At 47.6% G+C, this 24,118-nt stretch overlaps 2 protein-coding genes across 3 annotated transcripts; both read left to right on the top strand.

The window, feature by feature from the left end:
• Window positions 1–239: 239 nt before the first annotated feature.
• asb14b (ankyrin repeat and SOCS box containing 14b) lies at window positions 240–4,560 on the top strand. The gene is made up of 10 exons (XM_079274422.1): window positions 240–288; window positions 700–852; window positions 931–983; window positions 1,075–1,206; window positions 1,287–1,445; window positions 1,514–1,759; window positions 2,010–2,178; window positions 2,260–2,794; window positions 2,901–3,054; window positions 3,813–4,560. The coding sequence occupies exons 2-10, from the start codon at window positions 728–730 to the stop codon at window positions 3,989–3,991; spliced, it is 1,752 nt and encodes a 583-aa protein (XP_079130548.1). The 5' UTR covers window positions 240–288; window positions 700–727; the 3' UTR covers window positions 3,992–4,560.
• Window positions 4,561–5,153: 593 nt separating this feature from the next.
• On the top strand, window positions 5,154–17,566 carry tasorb (transcription activation suppressor b). 2 transcript variants are annotated; one of them, XM_079272902.1, is made up of 23 exons: window positions 5,154–5,525; window positions 6,714–6,859; window positions 7,044–7,136; window positions 7,239–7,311; window positions 8,041–8,132; window positions 8,233–8,367; window positions 8,481–8,605; window positions 8,704–8,735; window positions 8,884–8,989; window positions 9,117–9,220; window positions 9,412–9,521; window positions 9,864–9,936; window positions 10,053–10,127; window positions 10,376–11,266; window positions 11,718–12,013; window positions 12,235–12,337; window positions 12,474–13,309; window positions 13,955–14,077; window positions 14,200–14,359; window positions 14,453–14,561; window positions 14,685–14,863; window positions 15,485–15,619; window positions 15,814–17,566. In XM_079272902.1, exons 1-23 carry the CDS (start codon window positions 5,267–5,269, stop codon window positions 17,052–17,054), a joined length of 5,496 nt encoding a protein of 1,831 aa, XP_079129028.1. In that variant the 5' UTR covers window positions 5,154–5,266; the 3' UTR covers window positions 17,055–17,566. The 2 variants fall into 2 exon arrangements, with proteins under 2 accessions (XP_079129028.1, XP_079129027.1); XM_079272901.1 differs by having other exon boundaries at window positions 12,468–13,309.
• Window positions 17,567–24,118: the final 6,552 nt, after the last annotated feature.

Genomic DNA, 24,118 nt, shown 5'->3' with positions numbered 1-24,118 from the left:
ATGAATAACCACGAAACAAAGAAGTGAAAAAAGAGCTTTATGTACAACAAATGGAAATGTGAGCTTAAACTCATGCATATGTAAATAAGGGCCTCTGTGTTATGAGTGAATGGGCATATGAGCTGAATGGTGGCCGTTGCGGTGCTCAGTGGGTCAAAGCGACATGGAGGTGCTGGCTGTGACGACCCCCGTAATCTGATATCATAGTGGGAGGGGTATAAATAGCTGCAGCCTGCTGACTCTACTGTTGTTAAAGCCACCGAAGGCCCACAGCACATTTGACTGAAGGTAAACACCGGACGATCAATGAATAAGGCCTCTGGAGAAAAAGCTAGATTGATTAATGTGTTTTCTGTATAGACGACCTGTTGGACTTTATGATTTGTTGTTCTAAAATGAATGAATAACAACTGCTCACATTGATTTGTGCGGTAGGAATCTCCATGCGCGTATTTTGGCCACACTGTAAACTCTCCGCATGAGGCACATGGCCTGTAAAGTCAAGAGCTACATGGCAAAATAGGGACTGCTCATTGGAGTCACTATAATCAAAATCTTGAATGTATTTTTATGCATTTCTGACATCTAATTCAACAGGAATGACAGGTGCTTAGCTGCACCCCTGTCAGTATTGAGGGCTGCGAGTTCTCAGGTGGCAGATTCAACAGTGTGGTTCACCTCATGACCGTGTCTCCTCAGAGCGAATTGACTTTGTCTGGACTAACAGATGAATACGGTGACAGAAGATGACTTTTATCAATCGGAGGACGACCTGGATGAAGATGAGGTGACGCAATACATCATTGAACAAAGTCTGAGTGAATACAGAAAGCTCAAAGGATTGAACCCAAGGTGAATGTCTAACCACCAAGTATGGGTTTCTATTTCTCTCATATCTCTTGTTGAACACTTGAATTTTTCTTTCCATAGTGATCTGACACCCGGCGAAGACCCTGATGAGATCTTCAAAGCAATCAAGGCGGGTAAGATGGTGTGATTCTTGAACCTGTAGCGGATTATTGATTAATCTTGCCAGAAGTTCTGATATATATATTGTACTGTCCTCATGTTTAGGGGACGAAGACGCGCTGAACAGACTGGTGGTGCAGACAGAGACCCTGTCCAGGGTTGATGAACGAGGATGGATCCCGCTGCATGAGGCCTCAGCGCACGAGAACAAGAGGACACTAGAGATCATCTTCTCAGGTAGTGAGGCTATGACTGTAATCTGTGACTCTTTTTTAAAAGTGAATCTGGCATGTTGATTTGATTGTTTTGTGTTCCAGCATCAGCACCGGGTGCAGCCCAGTGCCGCACCCTAAAGGGGGAGACGCCGCTGTTCCTGGCAGTGGTTCATGGACTCAGAGAGAACGCTACATTCCTGTTACAGAACGCTTGTAGCCCGGATCTCCAGAACGATGAGCAGGATTCTCCATTAGTGGCAGGTCTGAATGCAAAATGCACCCCTTTATATTACTAGATACTAGATATTTGCTCATTTCTTATTTCTCAGCTATTCTGAACGACCAGTACGACTTGGCCACGCTGTTGCTGCGCTACGGTGCCGGAGTGGACCAAACGGGACCACTGAACAGGACGGCTCTACACGAGTCAGCCTTTTTAGGCCTGGAGAACTTTGTTTATCTGCTGCTGGTTTCTGGTGCCGACCCAAACGCAAGTGACATCAAAAAGAAAACTCCACTGGCTCTGGCTGCGCAGAATGGACATCTGAACGTGGTGGAGGTCCTGTTAGAAAAAGGTATGTTAGATACGGGGATTTAACCTCCGCTGTGGATATCAAAGGTTTGATTACTGATTTATTTGATCTGACAATTTATAGTGCAATAGTGGAGGATAAAACAAAAAAGCACTTTGTAAACTCTGTGTGTCAAAAGTGCTATGTCAACAAAGTTATTATTGTTATTATTTAATCTTTCCATGCTGTTTTCTAGGTCTGGAAATCGCCCATGCATATTCTTATAGTAAGCCTATATGTCTTGATTTTGTAGGAGCCCATGTGTGTTGTGAGTCAGAGTCCGGCAGTGTCTTGTTCGATGCAGCCGCATCGGGAAACCCCGACATAATCTCCTTGCTGCTGGACCACGGAGCCGATCCCAACCGGCCTCTGTACAGCGGGCACCTGCCGCTTCACCGCGTGGCCTACCATGGTCACATATTGTGAGGAATATCTGTGTCACGACATCTAGCTCTCCCACTTTTCAAATAGAGTCTGAACCACGCTGTTGTGTTCTCTGGCAGGGCACTGGAGCACCTCATCCCCGCCACTGAGCTGGACGCCGTGAAGGAAAGTGGAATGAGTCCTCTCCACTCTGCTGCCGCGGGGGGGCATGCCCATTGTGTGGAGATGCTCCTCAAAGCTGGCTACGATCCCAACTTCATGCTGCACCCAAGGGTGCGCAGCAACTACGACGATGAGCGCAGGTCTGCCCTCTTCTTCGCCGTGTCCAACGACGATCTTCAGTGCACCCGCTTGCTGTTGGAGGCTGGGGCAATGGTGAACCAGGATCCCCTCAACTGTCTGCAGGTGGCTCTCAGACAGGGCAACTATGAAATGATCAACACGTTGCTGAAGTTCGGGGCAAATGTGAACTACTACTCCCGCGTCAACACCACTCACTTCCCCTCAGCGCTGCAGTACGCCTTGAAAGACGAGGTCATGCTGAGGATGATCCTGAACCACGGGTACGACGTCAAGCGTTGCTTTGACTGTCCGTATGGAGACGGTTCCCACGACTATGCTCCTTGGACGGCCACAGTCATCAAAGACATGGTGGTGAGCCGACGCTTGTCTGGGAGGAAAAAAAAGGATGTAAAGAATTGAAGAAAAATGAATGAACTCAAGGTTTTTTCTTTGACTGCCACGTGTCTTTGTCTCCTAGTTCTGTGAGGTGATAACGGTGTCCTGGCTTACGCACTTATCGGCTCAGGTGGTGAGCATCATGCTGGACTACACCGACCACGTCTCCTTCTGCACCAAACTTAAGGACACCTTGGAGGAGCAGAAACAGTGGCCGGAGATCTGCCAGGTTCAAAGTGAGAGCTGATCCAGCTTTACTTATTTTCTACCCGCCAGGGTGTTTTGATGACATTGTGTGCATTCATTGACTTAAAGTGGCAATCCCATAGAAATAGAATCGAGTAGAATGGATATTTAACGTTTTTCTGTGGTCATTTGAGTAGCACAAAAGAAGATGGCGATTGTTGTCAATTGTTGTAATGACAACAGACGTCAGTAAGGTGTTTGTCGCCGCTCGCAAGTTAGAGATCAAACAGCTCCAGAGACGGATGGCTGGCTAGTTAGCAAGGTAGCTTGTCCCACATGGTGGCATTAGCAAGCTAGCTAACTAGCCAGCTTTCCGCTAGGTAGCTTGTCCTTCTCCGGAGCGGCGGTAAGTGATGCGGAGTTACGGATAGACCCAGCACTAGCCAGCTGATGCTAAATAGCTAGCCAGCATGATCCCACCATGCTTTAATGCTACACTGGTTACAGAAAAATGAGCCAAAGAAAGTTGTCACTTATCTGGTGATAGCAATGTGTTTTCCTACGCTGTGACGAGAGTGTAAATTTGACTCTTCTGCTCTGGCTCACGTTACTACTCCTCTGCTCGTTTTAGTCGTTGAATGTCACCACAGACACCAAGTTCGTAATACTGCAAACATTTATTTTGCCATACTTTCGTCAGTGGGCCATAGGCTCAGTCAACATTGTGTTACCTCCTTCGGCAATAGACAGTGATATTTACATGAAAATATTCAAGATTGCCACTGTAACTGACTTTATTTACACTCAGGAAACGCACGGGGCCTGAAGCACCTCTGTCGGTTGCGGATAAGAGAGCATCTCAGTCGCCTGCGCTTGAGAGCCCCACTTTTCATCAACTTCCTTCCTCTTCCTCAAAGGCTGAAAGATTACCTACGCTACAAAGAGTTTGATGTCTACAGCAGGGGCAGCCTCGTTCACCCGCACTGAAAACGTGTATACAGCTGTCACAGAGGCATGAAGACAGTCAGGATTCAAGGATAATTTACTGTCATTATGCAACACAGGGATGTACAACATAATTCAGTTGTAGCCCATTTGCAACACAACAAACACATGACAAACAAAACAAAACCAGTAGTACATTCCTGTAGTACATTTTTTTTAAATTTGCATCAAAAGGAATGTAAACAGCAGCAACAAAAACAGTTCTCTGGGCAGATAATATGGCCGACATCTTCACATTAAAGATTGTGTTACCTGTATCATGTCGTTTTTCCAAGTACATGTTGGCTACTTTATGCCGTGCAATATTATTTGTAGGCCACAAAGTTGTAAGTATGTACTTTTGAGTTCTTTCTTTTAAAAAGCTGCAGTGACGCGTTAATGTGTTGTGTAAAGATGCACTCTTTGTTTGAGCAACGCTCTGTTTTTAATGTATTATTATTGCAGTACATTTATCATTATAAAGTCGTATTGTAGTAAGAGTCCTTTTATAATGTGAAGACAGGAAATTGAAATGCGAGGTGGCCTGAAAACATAAAACCAGTAATGCAATTAAAACGTAATAAAATACATTTAAAATAACTCGATTCTTTCTGCTTTCTTCTATGATTAATGAGTGGAGGAATACATGCCTCTTTGTCACCCACTGGTGGTATAATGAAGTACTGCAAGAGGGATTTGTTCTTCAGGTTTTACAGTAATACAATATATATATTTATATTTTGTACACATATATACACTTATAAACACATATATGTATGTACGCTTACATACGTTTATATATATTGTGTATATACTGTATACATCTATAAATATAGCTAAGTAAATACACACACGATATATATATATATATATATATATATCCATCCACACTTGTAAAATTTTGCACATTGATTCAAAAAATAAGATGTTAAAAATCTAATAAAATATTAATGATGTACAGTCAGGACGTCCATCGCAGGGTTTCATATATTTTGGCTGCATCACTCATCGCCACATCTATCACTAACGACGTTACATGAAGCCTCGCAGTATATCCATCCGCCGCTGGGCGGCGCGGATGTTCTTGTATGTAAACATAGTGACGGCAGCGTTTTGCAGTGGTGGAGAAGAACGTATACGTCATTTTCACAATGGCGGAGGCAGGGTGAGGAGGAGAGAGAGTGTATATGTGTGTGTGTGAGTGTGAGTGAAGCGGTGCCGTAATCGTTTTACAGCTACATTGCCCGTTAATTCCTGCGCACGGTGTGCCTCGGTAAAATGGCCCTGAACCCCAACGGGAGAAGGGACGCAGAATGTACCGAGACGGACTATCTCCAGCCGGAGGAGGGTGGTGGCGAGCACCCAAAGAATTCAGCCGCCACCTCGGCCACAGTCAACCAACAAAATGGCGATCAGCCTGGATGTGGAGACGGCGTAATGCCCGAACAAGAAGCCCCTGAACGGCGGAGGAGCTCGCAGGCGAGACCCGGCGAAGAGCAGCCGCGGAGGAATTTCCAAATCCCGAGGAAGATAAAAGGTGGTGCTGCTATTTTGAAAACACAGCCTGTCCGTGTTTTTCTTAATTCTGCTGCATGTTGCTAGCCCCTGCTAACGTCAACCGTTACGCTAACTAGCGTTACCTGCTGGTCACGCTGGTTTAACGACTTTTCACTGAAATTGTGATTAAACCAACTGTCCTATTATTTAAACACGAGGGGGGAAGATAGCCGTTGACAAATGTAGCGCGAGTGGTATTAAGCAGACACAGCTTATGGTTGTCCCCAAAGTCCAGAGAGAGACGCACAGGCTGCACTGTCCATTTATTTTAAATATACAAAGCCCACCATCACCTTTTCCACGGGACCAGAGTCCGATGCAGCTGGTGTCATACAGTGTGTTTTTGCAGCCGTCACCTGACAACATGTGGGGGTGTCTCACTGACCTCAGTGAAGGGCGTGAAATGATCCACCTCCACCTGTCTTCTGTGGATGTTCTCACAGTACCAGGACACCAAGGGCTGCCCAGTCCTCGTCCCACTGCAGCATCCCTCTTACACATCACCCTAAACACTCCTACAGACTACAATACAATGACACTGCCCCCCCCCCCCTCATCATGTCCCAAAAGTTATTTGCATATATGCAAAGTTCAGCTGAAGTTGCCGAACTTGACATTTTCAAGCCGCGCACACAAAGTCTTCATGCACAAGTAGGAAACTTGTGAGATGGACCTGGCTGCACTACTTTGTGCTTCACATGAGAGATGTTTACTACCTGTTACACCTCCATGCTTGTGATGCTCCATCCAGTCAGTGGTTTCACTCATTTGGATGTATTTGGGTTGACATAGTAAGTCTCGGTGTCGCCTGTCCCAGCGGGGTTTTTTTCCGTTGATGTGAAGGAGCTCCTGGTTACTGTTGTCCATCAGTGTTTTATTTCAAGGACCCCTCAGTGACCCTCGGTACACAAAGAGCACTTGTCTGCAAGCATGTCACTTCCTCCTGCTCCTAATATTGACACATGTCAATATATGATAAACATGTTTGATTCCTCTTTTCGTGCAAGAAAGAAACACTTTAATATATGACCCTCTAGATGAGAGTAGAGGATAGTCCGTTTGATGTTTCTGTCTCCCGTGGTCAGACTTTAACGTTTTACTTTACTTTTTGTTGTACCTCCTTCCGCTCGACACTGACCCCGCTGGTTTCCCCTCTTCTCGTGCGCAGGCTTGTACCAGTTCCTGCCCCCCGACAGCCGGGAGTTCGAGGACCTCATGAAGATCGTCTCCTCGTTTTACCTCGACTCGTCGTCGCGAGGAACCTTCTCGTACTGCAAGGCCCGGCTCATCCACAACGAGCTGCTGGAGAAGGAGGTGGGCCGTCGCCGTCTAGTCCTGCTGCACAATGTCACCGTGGAATGCTTGATCCCTTTTTGTATTTGCAGGAAAGAGCACACGTGTGACAGCACGTGTTTAACCACATACGTGTGTGTGTGTGTGTATATATAAGTACACGGTGGGATGTTTGTGAGTTTCATGCTGCTCATTTTTGTGGCAGTTCATCGAGAAGCGGAGAGCGATGAAGCAGGAGGGGCGGACGGAACAAGAGCTGACCGAGTCGTACTGCTTCCTTTATCCGGACAAATCCAAGGTGCTGACCGGCCGCGAGGCTCCAGCGATGTACTGCACCGAGTGTAAACTCACCTGAGGCAAAGTTGTGACGCGCTTTTGTTCGTTCTCTTGTTGTGCGCAGCTCCAGTGGATCTGTGAGAAGGGTCTGTCGGTTGGACACTCCAGGATCACTACACTAGGAAATCCATCAGTGGGTAAGTTGGTCATGTTTTTGTTTTTTTAACTGTTTATTGTCATTTTACAAAACTTACAAATCCCTACACACACTGTATACATGTGCACATCTATGTACAGGCATTAAAACAAGGAATGACAACAATACTAATGTAAAACCTCGTCTTTTCGTGAACTCTATTAAGTTGCTTATTAACTGTTTATTATTCTCAAAATGTCTCCCCTTGAGATCAATCGATACAGATTACAACATATAAACATCGACACATACGTCGCCAGTTCGTCGCGTTGCTGTGAAAGGAGACTGTTGTTCACGGATGTTGTTTAAAGAGTTGCCGCCCTGACAGATGATTTGCATCTCAAGATGTTTGATTAGCATTTGGACCTGATTACAATGTGTCACATGCCACATCCAGGGCTGGGAATGACTCTGATATATGCAGCAGTCTGTCACTTCAATGTTGGGTCACAACACACAAGGCGTGACGGCTTTGTCTTGTTCTAAAATACATCAACCAATTGACATAATTCTCAGGCTACGTTCAAAAGTGTTGCTGAAGCGCTCGTTGACGTAATTATGTTGTTAACCAAACTAACGTCAGTTTGCAGCTTCGTGTCATCGGCTTCCAATGAAAACGTGACTTGAAAAGTGTCACTTTTAACAGCGTAAATGTGAGACTGCCAGCGCATCGTTGATGGAGGACGAGTGCGACGCGTTCTCTTCTGATTCACTTCTTTTGTCATCGCAGGTGTTTACGTCTCCAAATATTCCGACCTGTTGCAAATCAATCCCTTTGAAGTGGGCTCATCCGGGGACATGATCGTTTTTAAAGTTATGAGGGTATGTACAGCTGCCGCTCAGTTTGTGACGTTGTCAGAGTTGTAACCCTCGTGGGGGGGCGGGGGGAATGTTCAGCTCACCCGTGTGTTTGTCCTCTCAGGGTCGAATAAAGCACATCCACGAGAACATGCCGAAGAACGCGATGGAACCTACTCCCAAGTTCGACTGTCACTTGTCCAAAAGTGCCAACAGGGTCACGTCTTTGCTGTCTTACCGGGCGTTTGAGCTCACGCAGGTAAACCTCGCTCGTCACATGTCGTGTGTTTTTAAAGTAATGTGAGTTCTCTTATTTCTTGGGACAGTGTTTGTGTAATTGAATGCGTCTTTCTTGTTGTGTTTTTTTTAAAGCAATATTTCTTTGAGTTTGCGTTCGATGAGATCAAGGCCCGGCCGCGGCACGCGTGCCCCTACGCTGTGGTTTCCTTCAAGTACAAAGGCAAGGAGGCCGCTGCTACGCCCATGACGTCACACAGGTACGGCTCCCTCAGCAGGTACCTGCAGACAGTCGGGAGGGCTGTTGCCATGTTCTGTGTTAGTTTTTAACAGGCTCTTCTCTCTCTCTGCTTCACAGGTTTCACACGATTTCCTCTGAAGGAGGTCGAGGTAAAAACTATTTTTGACTTTTAGATATTTGATAAATATTGAATGAGACAAATAATGAGTGCTGCACCCTCAAAATGATCCGATTCACCAAGAGGACGAAGTGCTGTTTTAGTTATGAGCTCTTTGTATCGTGTGTGACCTGTTTTAGGGAGGAGCTGCTACACGGTGTGGAGTGGTCCATTGGTGAACAAGGGCCACGAGTTATTCCCAATCTGTTTACGGTCCTCGTCGCGCCCTTACCTCCCGTTCAAACTGTGAGTAAACCTTCATAATCCTGTTCACCCGGAGCCTCCTCGGTGCTTCTAAAGAGGAAGCTCGAATCCACTCAATATCCAGTCAATATATATATTTATCTCTGTGATAAATCTGCTTCCCATGAAGGCCTGAGAAGCTGGAGATGAGCAGAGGCATGCAGCTGGATCAGGTGAAGCGAAAGATTCCCTCTGTGCTCTTTTCTTGGGACACTTACAGCGCGTCACGGGAAGGTCAGTCCTCACCCCACACGTGTTCACCTCGTCATCAAATCATGTTCAAGTCATCAATCTATTCTAAATGCAAACGTGTCCTACAGGAACATGGACGTAATCCATCCATGTGATTGCAAACAAAGTGTTTCAGATAAAAACCGAGCCGCTGCGCAGATGAGCTTCATTTCCTGCTTTTCTTCTGTCGGCAGTGATGAAATGTGGGATGTCCTGCAGCCTGTTCGAGGTGGTGGACGGAAAAGGCAAACCCACCAGCGGCAGCTTGGCAGCGCTGGTCCACAAACTGGAGAGGGACAGGATGGTGAGTCAACCGTCGGCCGCTAGCCACCGCGTTCCCCTGCGTGGAAACCAACTGAAAAGATCCGGAATGTGACTCGCAGCGTGTCGACAAAATCTACTTCCAAGATTCAGGAATCAAAATCTAAGAAACACACACAGCCGGAGGAGAATGGAGATTATAGTTTACAACACGATGTAGATAACATAGAGAGCCATCTGTCACAACGGTCATGCTGCTTGTTTGAAAAGACATTTAAAAAGCTGAAGTACTGGTGTACACACAGTCAGACTGGTGTTATGATCGCTCACGTTATCAGATAATGACGCACTGTGGTTCGTCTGACCCGGCTCTCCTCTCATCCAGGTGCTGGTGAAGTCCTTGTTTGACCGGGGCTTTCTCTTCCTGCTGTCCTCGGCGCAGATGGTCGAGTCCAAAGGTGCCGAAGAAGCTTTTACTCTCCTCTTAAAGCTCTCCGCTGTGCCGTTTCAACACCCACTTGTTGCCTTCGGCGAAGGGTTCAACTGGAAAAAAAACAGTTTGTTTGTTTTGCAGAGCGGCGGGGGCGTGTCGAGAAGAACCTGCAAGCGCTATTCATCTTTCAGGAGTCAAGGATGGTTGTCAAGTATTGTAAGTATTATTCACTCTATCCATCCTTTTGTTCTTGTGATTGGGCCTCCAGTGGAAGCATGAAGCTCCCAACCGGAATGTTTTATTGAGAAACGGAGAATGTTTGGATACAGCAAAGATGTTTCTCACGTCTACCGGCTGGTTTCTGTGTTATAACCAACTCCTGGTGTAAAGATCCCGTCTCTAAAGTCTTTATTCGTGCAGATAGACGTCTTTAACGAGACACTAACGTGCGTCCTCCATCGCAGCATCCAGACTGTTCGAGCCAGAGCCGCTGTCGACGGAGCCCCAGCCCGCCATCCTGTCCTCCGTGGATCCCTTCGTCCCGGCTCTGCACTACGCGCTCTTCAAGCTGCGCGCCAACCCGGGCAAGGACCTGAGCTCGGGGGTGGAGCGCCAGGCCACCGACTACCTGACCCGCAAGGACTCGGGCACGGTGCGGCCGTTCATTCTGCCCGACTACAAATACAACGCGGAGGACAGGACCAACCCGCTGCTGGTGCACAGACCCAAATGCAACATGGAGGCCGTGCTACGCTCTTACGTGCACAACCCCGGCAACTACATTTTACCTCTGAGCAAGACGAAGAACGTCATCAATAGAATAAGGAACCCCGTGCCCGTGCCCGTGCCTGTACCTGTACCCGTGCCTGTGCCCGTTCCCACTCCTGCGCCGGCCCCAGTGGAATACAGCCCCGTGTCCGACTGGGGCGGCTCGGACAGGGGCTCGGACAGGGCGGAGAGACCCGCGGAGAGGCCGCCTGTGGAGAAGCCGCCTCCGGACAGGCCGGCACAGGAGAAAGCGCCGTCGGACAGCAGCAGCAGCAGCAGGCGGAGGCAAGGGTTGGCCCATTCTAACGGGGCCCAGGCGCAGCACAAGACCCCCGCGGAGCCCCAGCCTCAGCCCCCCCAGAGGCTGCGTCTGTCCCAGAACGACTACGAGAAAGACAAGATGAAGCAGCTGCTGAAGCTGATCCAGCTTCACAAGAAGGCGATCGTGAAGGAGCCGGGGAAGGAGCGGGGGGAGGACGGGGCGTGGGACGTCAGCAGCCTGAAGAGGAAGTTCGAGGGCGATGATCGGGGGGGCGCGAATAAGCACCAACGCACGGACCCGCTCAGCAACGGGGAACCCAGCAGAGGTGAGGGGGGCCGAGGCTTCAGTGGTGTGATTGAATTTGAGGGTTTTCTTCCTCTGAAATAATGAATATTATATTGGTCTGATTAGCTCTCAGGAATTGCATTGCAAATTAAAATAAAAAAAAGAGCTTTGGCATTATTTTAACATGCAGCCAGTGTATTGCTTTGCAAATTGAATTACTTTACGCTTGTTTTCGTTGTTAAACGTTGAGGTTTCTGTTCATATTCCTCTCTGCTGGTGGAACAGCTGCTACAGCCATCTTAGAGTTAAGTGCACTAGAACCTGAACTGCAATTAAGGTAGTTTAATTTCAACCGTAAATGTTATTTTAACCCATAAAAGTTGGCAAATTTGCAATGATGCGTAATCCTTCTTCACAAGGAAAACGGTAGTTCTTCGAGTTTATTGAGGATATTTCAAATCGTCTCTAATTGGCTGTGTGTCTCCCGCTAGGAGCCCAAGCAGAAGAGATCGGAGATGAGGTCGGGCACGCCGACAATCTGACAGCGGTGATGGAGAGCATGGGCATCTACGACACCGACCTGAGGGCTCACGGCAACGCCGGCGCCCCCGCGGTGAACGAGACCCAGCGCCTCCTCAAGATCCTCCTGGCTACCCTCAACAAAGCCGTGGCTCAGGGTTCCACGTCCGCGCAGTCGAACCACGGCGAACCGTCGACGGGCACAGGGAGCGGGGAGCCGGATCTCAAGAACCCGAATGAGCCCGCGGCTCACACCAACTACACAGAGGTGAGATGTGAGCTGCTTCGAGGGTTGATCTGTTGGAGGGTTGGAGTGATCAAATGTAATTAACGGGGGAAAAATGCATTCAAGCAGACGTCGAGCTCTTGCTGTTTGATGAAAAGAGGGGAAAAAGCTGCCGGTGATCACACCGGCTGGTCTCGGTGTGATCGAGGCCTTAGACGTGTTTGTAGATCTAAAAATAATTGCTGTTCTTTTATTCCGTTTAGGAGGACATGGACTGTAGCCCTGGTAGTCTGCTCAGCCCGGGCTCCCCAGCAGCGCAAGCTCACACCTCAGACACCACCACCTGGGTGAAGCCGGCCAGTGAAGGTACCTCAAAGCAGTCTTTACACAGAGACCTCGCTCCCCTTGTGGGCATATTTAGATCTGCTTCACGAGGCTTCTTGTGTGACATGTTTCTTCTTCTTCTTCTTCTTCGTCTTCTTTTTTTTCCTTCCAGACCAAGCGCAGCCTTTTCCTGAGCCGGAGCCCAAGCCGGAGGCCGTGACGGTGACGGACAGCTGCGCAGAGCCGAAGACGCCCGTCAACGCGGACACAAAAAAGCCGGGCGCACCGCCGACGTTACCGGCCGCGGAGGAACTTCCCTCCCGGCCCTCCATCAGCCTGGACACCATACTGAACCAGGAGATTCACAGCCTCACGTCTGACATTAAGAACATCATGCAGACTCACCGCATCTGCTATCCTTCGCGGCTGTCCCCGCGGCTGCCCCCCCGCCACTGCTGGCTGGCCAACAGCTGCTTCTCGGACTTCGTGGTGCCCTTCGTGTCCCCCGTCGCCGTTCAGGGCCACGTCAGAGCGCTGTGCGAGAAGATGAACAAGTTGATCCCGGCCCCGCCCACTCCCTCCCAGGTCACCTCCCCGCCGCCCCCGGTGACCACGTCCAGTCTCGCCACACCGCCCCCCACCCCGGTACAGACTGCCAAGCCTAAAGCGGACCCCTCCCTGTCAAAGAGCGCCGCCTCCTCTCACAGCGGTAAAATGGGCACCGTTAAAGGCACGGCGTCCACGAAGTCGAAAGCGGCCGGCCCGTCGGCGGAGCCGGAGGCAGAGATCTACTCTCCCTCTCACGTCACGCCAGAGTCTCCAGAGACCAAGGCCCAGAAGGCGGCTGCGGGCAGCGGGCCGGGCCTGCTGGCCGGCAGCCTCATCGGGCAGCTGAAGCCCGAGGTTTTCAGCAGCCTGGTGGAGATCTTTAAGGACGTCACCAAGAACACGGTCAAGTTCTACATCTACTGCGGGGACGAGGGGGAGGAGAGCACCGTCTGCAAGGAGATCAAGGTACGGCACGCGGGTTTGGAGCAGTCACTGTCGGTCACGTTATTCATTCCTCTGTGAGACGGTTCGCTCAACAAACGGGTCAAAATGGTGAAAAATGTCCCTCACAAGCTCCCAGAGTCCTCCGTGACATCTTCCACTTGATCCAATCACAACACAAAGATCTCAGATCTAAAAATAAACTCCTCACATTTCAGAAACTGAGCAGCTGATTCATCCGACGAGCTACCTCCACTTTAACTGGATTATCAACATCTTTGTCTAATCACACTTATTTGACTAAAACCAAAACGACCGATGAGTCGAGTAACCGACAAAGACGGGGGAGCCCGAATTCTTTACATATTTTCACATCCATTTTCTTTCATATTCTTCATCTGTAGATTTAATTTAGATCAGCCTCTGCAGCTCTCTGCAGTAGTAATCTGCTCACACACACACACACAGAGGAGAGAGGCTGCACATACCGCCGGTGGGAATGTGAAACGCCGCACCGGCTCCTCTTTTGTCACTATGCGTTCCTCGTCTCGGCGCTCGGCTCTCTGCAGCCGTCAGTCAAGCCGCTGTTTGTAAGTGTAAGCGAGGCGGACGCGGCGTTCCTCCGTCTCGTCTCTGAACGACTCCGTCTCCCTCTTGTCTGTCACAAAGGAGTACTTGAAGAGTCTCGGCAACAGCGAGTGCAGCCCGCAGACGTTTCTGGAAAACAGCGGCAGTTTAGATAAGCTCCTCATCATCATCCCGAACGAGGACATCGCCGCACACGTGCACAAGGTACGACCCCGCCTCCCGACACCGGCCGATTGAACATCTGCTGCGGAGTGTTGTGTTTAATTATTTGAGTTGTCAGGGTTATCCTCATACTGCATCGAGGTATTTTTCTTCTGGCCCTGCAGATCCCGGCGCTGGTGTCTCTGAAGAAGTTGCCCTCGGTGAGCTTCGCCGGAGTGGACACTCTGGACGACGTCAAGAACCACACCTACAATGAGCTCTTTGTGTCCGGGGGCTTCATGGTGTCCGACGAGTTTGTCCTCAACCCCGACCTCATCACACAGGGTAAAGTTGAGCCGTTCTTTGAGGGGAGCTGTGCGAACTCATGCATCGGTTGGACAATACTTCAGAGCTTTTATTGTGTCGTTTTTTGTGCAGATCGTTTGCAGGGGCTGCTGAAGTTCCTGGAGGAGCAGAGCACCCCCGAGCACCCCTGGCAGTGGAAGGTGCACTGCAAGTCCCAGAAGAAGCTGAAAGAACTGGCGAGGTCAGTATCTCGAGTAGGAGCGTACCCCAAAATAGTGGGAACCAAATCCTAATTGTCTTGAGCCAGACTTTGAGCCGTGAATCAACACCGTGACACTCTATGAATCTGCTCCTTCCCTTAAAGGTTGAACACCAACGCCATGGGGCTGCTGAACCTCCTCACTTCCTATCAGAAGAAGCACCTGGTGGAGTTCCTCCCGTATCACGAGTGCGACACCCAGTCGCGTCAGGCTCCGGACCTGGACTGCCTGATCAAGCTCCAAGCTCAGCACACGCAGCAGCGGCACCTTGTCTTCCTCACAGGTATCGTGGTTCACGACCCTTTCTGTGCGGTGGACTAGCACCGCTCCTTTGTCTCGTGTTGTCCATTTGAGCTACTTTTAGTTTCATTTGATGACGTGTTTTTAGCCTTGAGCACCAAACGGTGGATGTGTGCTTCGTGCTCTGTGTAGATGGCGGCCGTTAAGCTTTGTTTGTACTCGCGCTTGGCGCCTCGGCAGACGAGCGTTAACGGAGGCCAGAGGGCGAACAAACAAAATGAACTGTGAGGAATCAAAAGGAGAACGAGTCTGACTCGTATCTCATGTTCATGGCCTACTTTATCGCCTTTGTACAAGATCTGTGAAGAAACACGGCAAGTATTGAAAGCATTAAATAACATGTACTTGTGCTTTTATCAGTGAACTATTCGTAACAATCATGTGATCGCCCGCAGCATTACGTCGTTTTCTAGCGCTCGAGCCGGCTTCACCGCGGCGAGTATAAACTAAGCTTCACGTTACAGCGAGACGAGGCGCGCTGTCATAATAACTCTGTTTAAAGTGTTGATGTGAGACGCGTTGTCCTTTTATACCTTTAAAATGAAATCCATTATTGGAGTGACGGCTGTGTTTTGGCTTATTTGTGATGTGTGTTTTTTTACAGAGCGGCCGTTTGAGATGTTCCTCCAGTACTCCAGAAACGGGATCGTGATCGGGAGCATCGACGACGTCATGAGCGGCTTCCACAGTCTGATCGGCTCCATCAATCAAAACGAGCTTCCAACACCGCCCTCTACAGGTGGGCAGCGGCAACAGCAAACATATTGAGGATTTCATGTCATGCAGTGTTCTGTACAGCTTTCTTGACAGTTGAATACGTCCTTTAAGTTATTTAATACACTGTTGATGCTGTTAATGCATCTGTAACACATTTGTTTGATAATTTCTTCCTTTCGTTTCTCTCTTTCTGCCTCTTTCCTGCTCTGCTCGTAGTGAATGACGAGTGTGTGGAAGAGGAGGACATGTCGATAGACTCTGAGGACGATGATAATAATGACGGCGGCGAGCCGACCACCGTGTCGGATCCCCCAGAGCGGAGCGAGGCCGTGGAGAAGGGGAAGCCTCCGCTTCCGCCCCCTCCAGAGACGGAGGAGTTTCGGCCTCCGCTCCCGGAGCAGCAGGCCACCCCCGACAGAACTCCCACGCTGTCCGAGTACAGCGCTCTCAAGACGGCCATCTCTCAGTTCAAGGCCACCAACCAGATGGGTTTGGGCTCTTCGGACATCGGCGGCTTGTCCCCGGGAGGTTTCCCCGTCAACCCCCACCAGAGCTTCCTGTGCCCCTCGGCCTCGTGGTCGTCCTACACCGGCTCCTCCAGCTACGCGGCCTCCCCGGCCTACCCCGCGTCACCCTGCAGCAGCACCCAGGAACAGGACTACCGCCCCCCGGTCCCAGCGGCCCCATCCCCTGCCACGATCCCGCCCCCGGCTGTCATGGCCGCGGCGGGACCGCTAGCCAACCTGGCGTCCCTCCCCTTGGAGGTCAGGCCTCCCCCTCCGCCTCACCTCATGATGCTGGGCCACGTGTACGGCTCGGACGCCGGCGGTGCCGGGAACTCCCCGCTCACCACCTCCCTCCCTTACACAGACCACAGTGACTCAGCCCAGCCAGCGTACATGGCTGGCATTCATCAAAATGCTGGCGGGACCCCCTCGCAACACGACAGGACACTCACCCGGCCTGGAGACGGTCTATGGGGGACCGGCTCCTGTCGGACTGCTAGCGGACCTCTGGACCCCAGCGGGCTTCCTCAGACTGGGGAAACCCTCGGAGGCAGCGCCCCTGGTAGTCAGGGGGGCAGGACTCAGGTGAATTGCATTAACAACCTTGGAGCTTCTGTGGGTATTCCCACAGTGGCCACCAGGGGGGGCTCTATAGTCAGGCCAAAGATGCCTCCACATCCAATGTGTGGCATCGGCTACGGCAGTATAGGTGGCATCCCTGGACAGATGGACCATGGGCCTATGCGGGGGGGTATGGGTCTTGGTTCTTTAGGGAGCTATCGAGGTAGAGGACCTCCACCGGTAGCGCTTTGGCCTCGGCCAGGACGAGGACACGATCGGGGGGGCGGGTCGGGAGGTGGTCCCTGCTTTTGGGGTTACCCGGCAGGCAGGGGCGGGGCACAGGATCACTACTCGGACTACACATACACTCACAATTATGCTCCCGAATAGACAATCAAAACATGACCGAAGGGCAACACAAACGCCAAACTCCAGAGACTATTAAAGCTGGCTGAATGTAAATATTTCCTTGTCATGAACGCATTGATTTGAATCTGGGGAAAAAGGAATCCTGGTTTTCTACATTAATGAGATAATTGATACAGGCAGTGCCGAGTGTCCTACCGTGGTGTGAACTGTACGTACACTCTTTCCCTGTTCAAAACCACTATATTTATATTTGCCAACAAATGGTAACGGCCTTCCAGCTTCTCGGAATCGATCATGTTATTTCTGTTTGTCCAGGTTTTGAACGGCTTGTGAACCAGTGGGAAAGGCTGATATTTTTTTAAGGAAAACAAAAAAATAATAAAGTGAATTCAATTTCGCTTTTGCTGTTGGTTTTTTCTTTTTCTTTTACATATTTGGTTGTCCTAAATTCTATGAAAAAGAACATTTAAAATCTTATTTGTGTGACCAGTTTGATGACGGTGTCGAGCAAACTATTAAAAATATAAATCACAGCTGTCTCACTGTCCTTTCACTCCGAACTCTCCTCCTTTTTATTCATCAGCCTACATTTTATATGTGCAGAGTGAAGGTGGACGAGTTGACCTTTTAACAACAAAGTGTGTGTCATAAAAAGCCGTCCGCTGAGACTTCAATCTGCTCACGTGGCTCAGGTTCCTCAGAGAGAAGGCGTGTTGCTCTTCATAGAACGTATTAAAGAGCTTTTAAATACTGGACAGAATCATGTGTGACGGGCACTGCGGTGGAAATCGGTTAAATCCATTTCCTCCGGCAGGGTGCGCTGCATGTGGAGGGAAATGCAGCTCTTAAAAGCCCCTTGAGGCTCCATGCCGAGTGCCTTCGGCCCCTTAACTCAAACCACCACTGAAGGGATCGTGATGAGGGCCCTCTGTTGGCTTCACTGTAGTGCTTTTATAACCCAGCGGAGGAGCTGGCTCAATAAGCACACCAGGGGGCGCCATTCCCTCTTAATGTGGAAAATAGGTTAGCACTCTATCTCCAGAGCCTCCTGTGCCGGTGGTGCATTAGAAGCGCCACAGTAACTCTGGAAACTAAGAACCCCCCCCTCCATTAAACCAGTTGCCCTTTAAGCATATCACACAAACACGAAGCACGCTACTTTCTGTTGTATTTGGCTGCTTCCTACTATACACAGATTCATTTACAGCTGCAACGCTTAACCTCAAACACCGCGTCGCGCTGCGTTGTTGGGGGGTTGTGTTCAAGGTCCACGGGATCCGCAGGTGTTGACGATGGTGGGAAAGCACACTGACCATTTTAATCAAACTGCACGTCTCTGGTGGATGTACACTGAAATATTAACAATACAATGAAACGTGATGAACTGAATATGCAATAGATATTCAGACAAAAGTGAAACCTATAATAAATACAAACAAGTCATTTTCACAAATATTGTTTTTTTGTGCTGTGTACATTTTGTAAAGAATAATCAAATGATACATGGCATGAATATACAATTAACACCTGTAGGAACGGATTTTCTTTCACTGGCCCTGAACACAACACTCACATTTCACCTGTTGATGGTTAATTAGCTTAGATCAGCTGTTAGCACGAAGCTAACTGTTTTCACATTCAGCAAACACGGAGCAGCGGTTATTGGGAGCCATGTTTCCGGCTACCTGGTGCATGTAAGTCCAGTATTGTACTGATGCTGTGCAGGCAGCAAACCGCGGGTTTATCAGAACGTGTATCTATCTTACGCTGCAGTGCAGAGGCAGGTTGTGTTTGTGCTCCACTGCATGTCTCTTACAGCTGCAGTTGTAGTTTCATTGCATATTAAGGCTTTACATTAAGAGGAGACACAACATGTGGAGGCTACCAAACATATAATTCAACATGAAACTTCCCCAATTGAATTCTTACATTAAGACAATCATTTTATGTATTCCAAGTTTTCTGAAAATGTTCTGTTAAAACATGCAAATGAGGCAATCTCACTGCAATACTCTACAGGTGAATATTCACCACTTCATCTCTCACATTAAGAAGACTACAGGTGAATATTCACCACTTCATCTCTCACATTAAGAAGACTACAGGTGAATATTCACCACTTCATCACTCACATTAAGAAGACTACAGGTGAATATTCACCACTTCATCACTCACATTAAGAAGACTACAGGTGAATATTCACCACTTCATCACTCACATTAAGAAAACTACAGGTGAATATTCACCACTTCATCACTCACATTAAGAGACGCTACAGGTGAATATTCACCACTTCATCACTCACATTAAGAGACTACAGGTGAATATTCACCACTTCATCACTCACATTAAGAGACTACAGGTGAATATTCACCACTTCATCACTCACATTAAGAGATGCTACAGGTGAATATTCACCACTTCATCACTCACATTTAGAGACTCTACAGGTGAATAGTCACCACTTCATCACTCACATTAAGAAGACTCTACAGGTGAATATTCACCACTTCATCACTCACATTAAGAGACTACAGGTGAATATTCACCACTTCATCACTCACATTAAGAAGACTACAGGTGAATATTCACCACTTCATCACTCACATTAAGAAGACTACAGGTGAATATTCACCACTTCATCACTCACATTAAGAAGACTACAGGTGAATATTCACCACTTCATCACTCACATTTAGAGACTCTACAGGTGAATATTCACCACTTCATCACTCACATTTAGGGACTCTACAGGTGAATGTTCACCACTTCATCACTCACATTAAGAAGACTCTACAGGTGAATATTCACCACTTCATCACTCACATTAAGAAGACTCTACAGGTGAATATTCACCACTTCATCACTCACATTAAGAAGACTACAGGTGAATATTCACCACTTCATCACTCACATTAAGAAGACTACAGGTGAATATTCACCACTTCATCACTCACATTAAGAGACTCTACAGGTGAATTTTCACCACTTCATCACTCACATTAAGAGACTGCAGGTGAATATTCACCACTGCATCACTCACATTAAGAAAACTACAGGTGAATATTCACCACTTCATCACTCACATTAAGAAAACTACAGGTGAATATTCACCACTTCATCACTCACATTAAGAAGACTACAGGTGAATATTCACCACTTCATCACTCACATTAAGAAAACTACAGGTGAATATTCACCACTTCATCACTCACATTAAGAGACGCTACAGGTGAATATTCACTACTTCATCACTCACATTAAGAGACTCTACAGGTGAATATTCACCACTTCATCACTCACATTAAGAGACTGCAGGTGAATAGAGTCACAACATGAACTCATAGATATCACCATGAAACTTCACCACTTCATCACTGATATTAAGACAAAAACATTTTGTATTACAAGTTTTCTGAAATGTTATGTTTAAATATGCAGATTAGGTATTATGTAATAATAACTTTTGGGGAATTTAGTGGAAATCTACAGACAAAGTAGTAAAATAAACACTTAAATGTGTATTTAGGATGTTTTCTCTCCACTCGTCTGAAGCTTTGGGCTTGCGACCCGTCAGGAAACAGCAGTGCTGACCCCATCATGTTGCAGAGGTGGAGTGTGTGAGTAATGAGCTCGTCCTCCAAAGGGACATTACCCCTCTCCACTGCTAACATGGTTCCATTTAAATAGATGCTCAAGGCACAAAGAGGTAGAAGTGTCCAATACTTCACATGAACTGCAAAGAAAGCTTCTGGGAGAAGTCCTGAAAGTTAAAACAAACTTGTGTTGCAGGATTGTGTGTTTTTTCCTTTTAACTACTCCGTTAATCGTCTCGTGACAGATTTATCCGGTGACCCTCGACGGGACCCCTCCCCTTAGGTTTGGAACCACCGGACAACGTCACTGAATCAGAAGTTGTTTATATTAGACGCAGGACTGCAAACGCCTCAGTTTATGAACAGCATTTTAATCTGATAAAGTCATAAATGACACTGGATCAGTCGTGGATACAGAACCAGAACATTTGACTGATATTACTTCTGTACTTTTACGAAGTTAGGATTTTGAATGAAGGAACTTTAACTTGTAACGGAGAATTTTTGTTACTTTTAATAAAGAATGTCACTACTTAGCTTTTCACAAGCAAAGAGTCATTTGATTCTAGTTTTAAAATACAAACAAACATCATAACACAGACACGTAGTGGGTGATGATGATTGTTTTAGGATGAGTATATACAGTGTTGTTATGCTGGTATTATAAAATACAGGAAATATCATGTAAGAAAGAACAGAATCACACTACATTTCATTTAACCTTTATTTATGCATGGACAATTATGCAATAACCTTATCAAATATTGTTTGTTTGTGACTAAAAAAGGACGCTCTCTACAAACCCCATCGTCAACAAAAGTACCCGTTTTGTACAGAAATGTAAAGTAAAGATAATGATGTGTGTTTCAGTTTTAAGCATGGTTTGTTAATTATCTGGACAATATTGTTCATCACAATTATTTTCATGAAGCAGCTGTGCTTTGAGCTAAGCATGCTAACATGCTGATGTTAAGAAGATGAGAATAATTGATGGATGGAGTCCTTATATTATTGGTTATAACTGGTTTGTTTCTCACGTAAGAGACATAAAAATGAAAGAAATAGATGTTTGCATATATTGTTAAATATGTGCACAACATGACCGATCCAAAGATCTGTGATCTAAAAGTAAAAAAAAAAGATTTCTTTCACTCAAAGTGGTGGACAAAGTGAAAAAAACCCAGATCGCCAGAAATGACATTGTTGAGACACTGTAAGACGTTGCAGATGAGACCTCTCTGACAGTACATGTCTCTTTTTAATGGAAACAATAAAGCCATATTTCATCAGAGTTCACTGTTATCTTTTAGTGGACAAGTGTGACGGATAACAACAAAGGATACAATACAGCTGGTGGGAGAAACGGCCCGAGCTGAGCACAGAGGGAGAATAGAAGGACGGGAGGATGTTGAAGAAAAGCGGTCGTGAGCAACAACATAAAAGTTAGGAGACTTTGAGTCATTGTGCTTGTCAGATCTCATAATATCCAGCTAAACTCTGTGCGCCGAAGCACATAACGGCCCCACGAAGACGCTTCCGTCACGCTGCACGGCTCAGATAAGGATGTGTCCCTGCGTACTGTGACGGATCTATACGTTTGACTTTTCATGTGCAATGTGCCCCGCGGCCGTCGGACCGAGACCAGAACCCTGTCGGACGCGTCGGCACATGCGGCTGCTTCATCCTGCTTTCATCCCGCGCCGTCTCATCCAAGTGCAGCGGTATGATGAACAGCCCGGTGTCTGGTGGGCAGCGGTCCATTTATTTAAGTCTGTTTTTTGGGAAGCGACCAGCTCGCCTCCTAAATAAAACAGAGCCACCGTGTAGCTGAACCCTGTGTGTGTGTGTGTGTGTGTGTGTGTGTGTGTGTTTCTCTCGAGCACCTATTCCAAAACAAAGTGTCTAATTAGAATGAAATGAGGGTTTTGAGTGGGTTCTGGTGGCATCGGGCCTCCACTGTGCATGTGGGTGTCACAGCGTCTGACTGATGTCGGCCTATGTATATATTTATGTAGATATACCTGTGTGTGTGTGTGTGCCACAGCTGGATGCCTCCACTCCTGCCTGATGACTGTTGAGTAATGGCCCCCGTTGAGAGTCGAGCATCGACGGGTCTCTCCCTTCACATCTGGGTAATTTGTTCGAGTGGTTCAGGATCATTTGCAGACTTGAAGCCTCTTTTTATGTGAAGCCCGGAAATTCTGATGTTGTTGTGAAGTGCCATCATTAGGAAAATCTGAATTCACAACATTTCAGCAAATGTCCTCGTGCTTTCAAATTTGTAAATATTTTTCTAAAGAAACATAATTTTAATTTGGGGTGTTTTTATAGCTCCGTTTGTTTTAGTTTTTCTAAATGCACTGCCGAGGCCTTCCATTATCATAAAGTACTTGCTGTCACAAGGTTAAAATCACATGCCGAGCTCCAAATGGCATCAGGATACACACTTGAGTCATTCCGGCTCTGACATGCAGCCCACTCTGACGGTTGATTCCCTAAACCGGCAGCGGCGGTTACACAAGCACAACCGCGTACCCTCCGCGTAAGTGCTCGCGTCGTGTCCTCCATGTTCTAAACCTGCCTGCTAATCGTATCGGAAACAATGAAGCCTGAACCCAGCTGCAGCGCGGAGCCGGATTACAGGGATTAAAAAACGAAAACCACTAAACTTGATGGAGCACCTGTTCTTTGTCCTCGTGGTAATCTCCTAAAACCGAACCCCCTGTAATACACCGAGTCACGTCTCCGATACGAGATGTAACATCACGCACACGGTGGCGTGTTACATAAACTCTATTCAGAGATCTGAATGCTGCTTACTGCGGTGAAAACTTCAGCGGAGCGACTACAGTCTGACAGTGTTGGTCGTCAAAGAGCGAGTCCGTCCCAGTCTCATGGACACATTTTTCTTAGATTTCCACCTTTTTTTATTGTTTTGTCTGTGAATTTACAATCGAGTTGCACAACAACATCGATGGCCTCGGGCCTGAAAGGAGTCGAGTGTTAATGAAGGATTTAGAGCGAGTCAAAGGCCCGTCCTCTGACGACACGCTCTCCTTTTGTGAGACGCACCGTTGCTGACGACGACTCTTTGATATTGTATGAAGGATTACATCTAATCCCGTTTAATCACGGTGCAATCCGTAGTCCCATCCGCTGTGTGCTTCGAGATTAAACTACAATCTCCAATCGTTCGTGGACGCGTGGATTTAAATAAATCGATTTATATCTCTTTAGAGGCGACTGTTCGTCCCACCTGCTTTTAAATGTCCCTTCATCCCGACCGCCCGGATGCTGTCTTCGGTCTCACGTGTCATGGACTTAATGTTCTCATCCCACACACACTTGTGTTCTATCGTGGCAGAGCATGCAAGTCCTCCTTCTGCGTCTTTCATCTCCGGTGTTCTCCGGCGTGTGATTCTTGTCATTTGAAGCATGTTACACTGAATTAAAAGTAACAAAAGGATACACTGATGCTCCCTTGTTAGT

Source organism: Melanostigma gelatinosum (genome assembly GCF_949748355.1).
Source record: "Melanostigma gelatinosum genome assembly, chromosome: 8".
NCBI lineage: Eukaryota > Metazoa > Chordata > Actinopteri > Perciformes > Zoarcidae > Melanostigma > Melanostigma gelatinosum.
The sequence above is the reverse complement of the archived record's forward strand: the minus strand, read 5'-3'. Positions and strand labels throughout refer to the sequence as shown.

Excerpts from the sequence above, each read along its gene's own strand:
- tasorb (XM_079272901.1), top strand. The coding sequence starts at position 5,267 with ATGGCCCTGAACCCCAACGGGAGAAGGGACGCAGAATGTACCGAGACG. Across the intron at positions 7,137-7,238 it reads TTTATCCGGACAAATCCAAG|CTCCAGTGGATCTGTGAGAA; the intron begins GTGCTGACCGGC and ends TGTTGTGCGCAG. Across the intron at positions 11,267-11,717 it reads CAACGGGGAACCCAGCAGAG|GAGCCCAAGCAGAAGAGATC; the intron begins GTGAGGGGGGCC and ends GTCTCCCGCTAG.
- asb14b (XM_079274422.1), top strand. The coding sequence starts at position 728 with ATGAATACGGTGACAGAAGATGACTTTTATCAATCGGAGGACGACCTG. Across the intron at positions 853-930 it reads CTCAAAGGATTGAACCCAAG|TGATCTGACACCCGGCGAAG; the intron begins GTGAATGTCTAA and ends TTCTTTCCATAG. Across the intron at positions 1,760-2,009 it reads GGAGGTCCTGTTAGAAAAAG|GAGCCCATGTGTGTTGTGAG; the intron begins GTATGTTAGATA and ends TTGATTTTGTAG.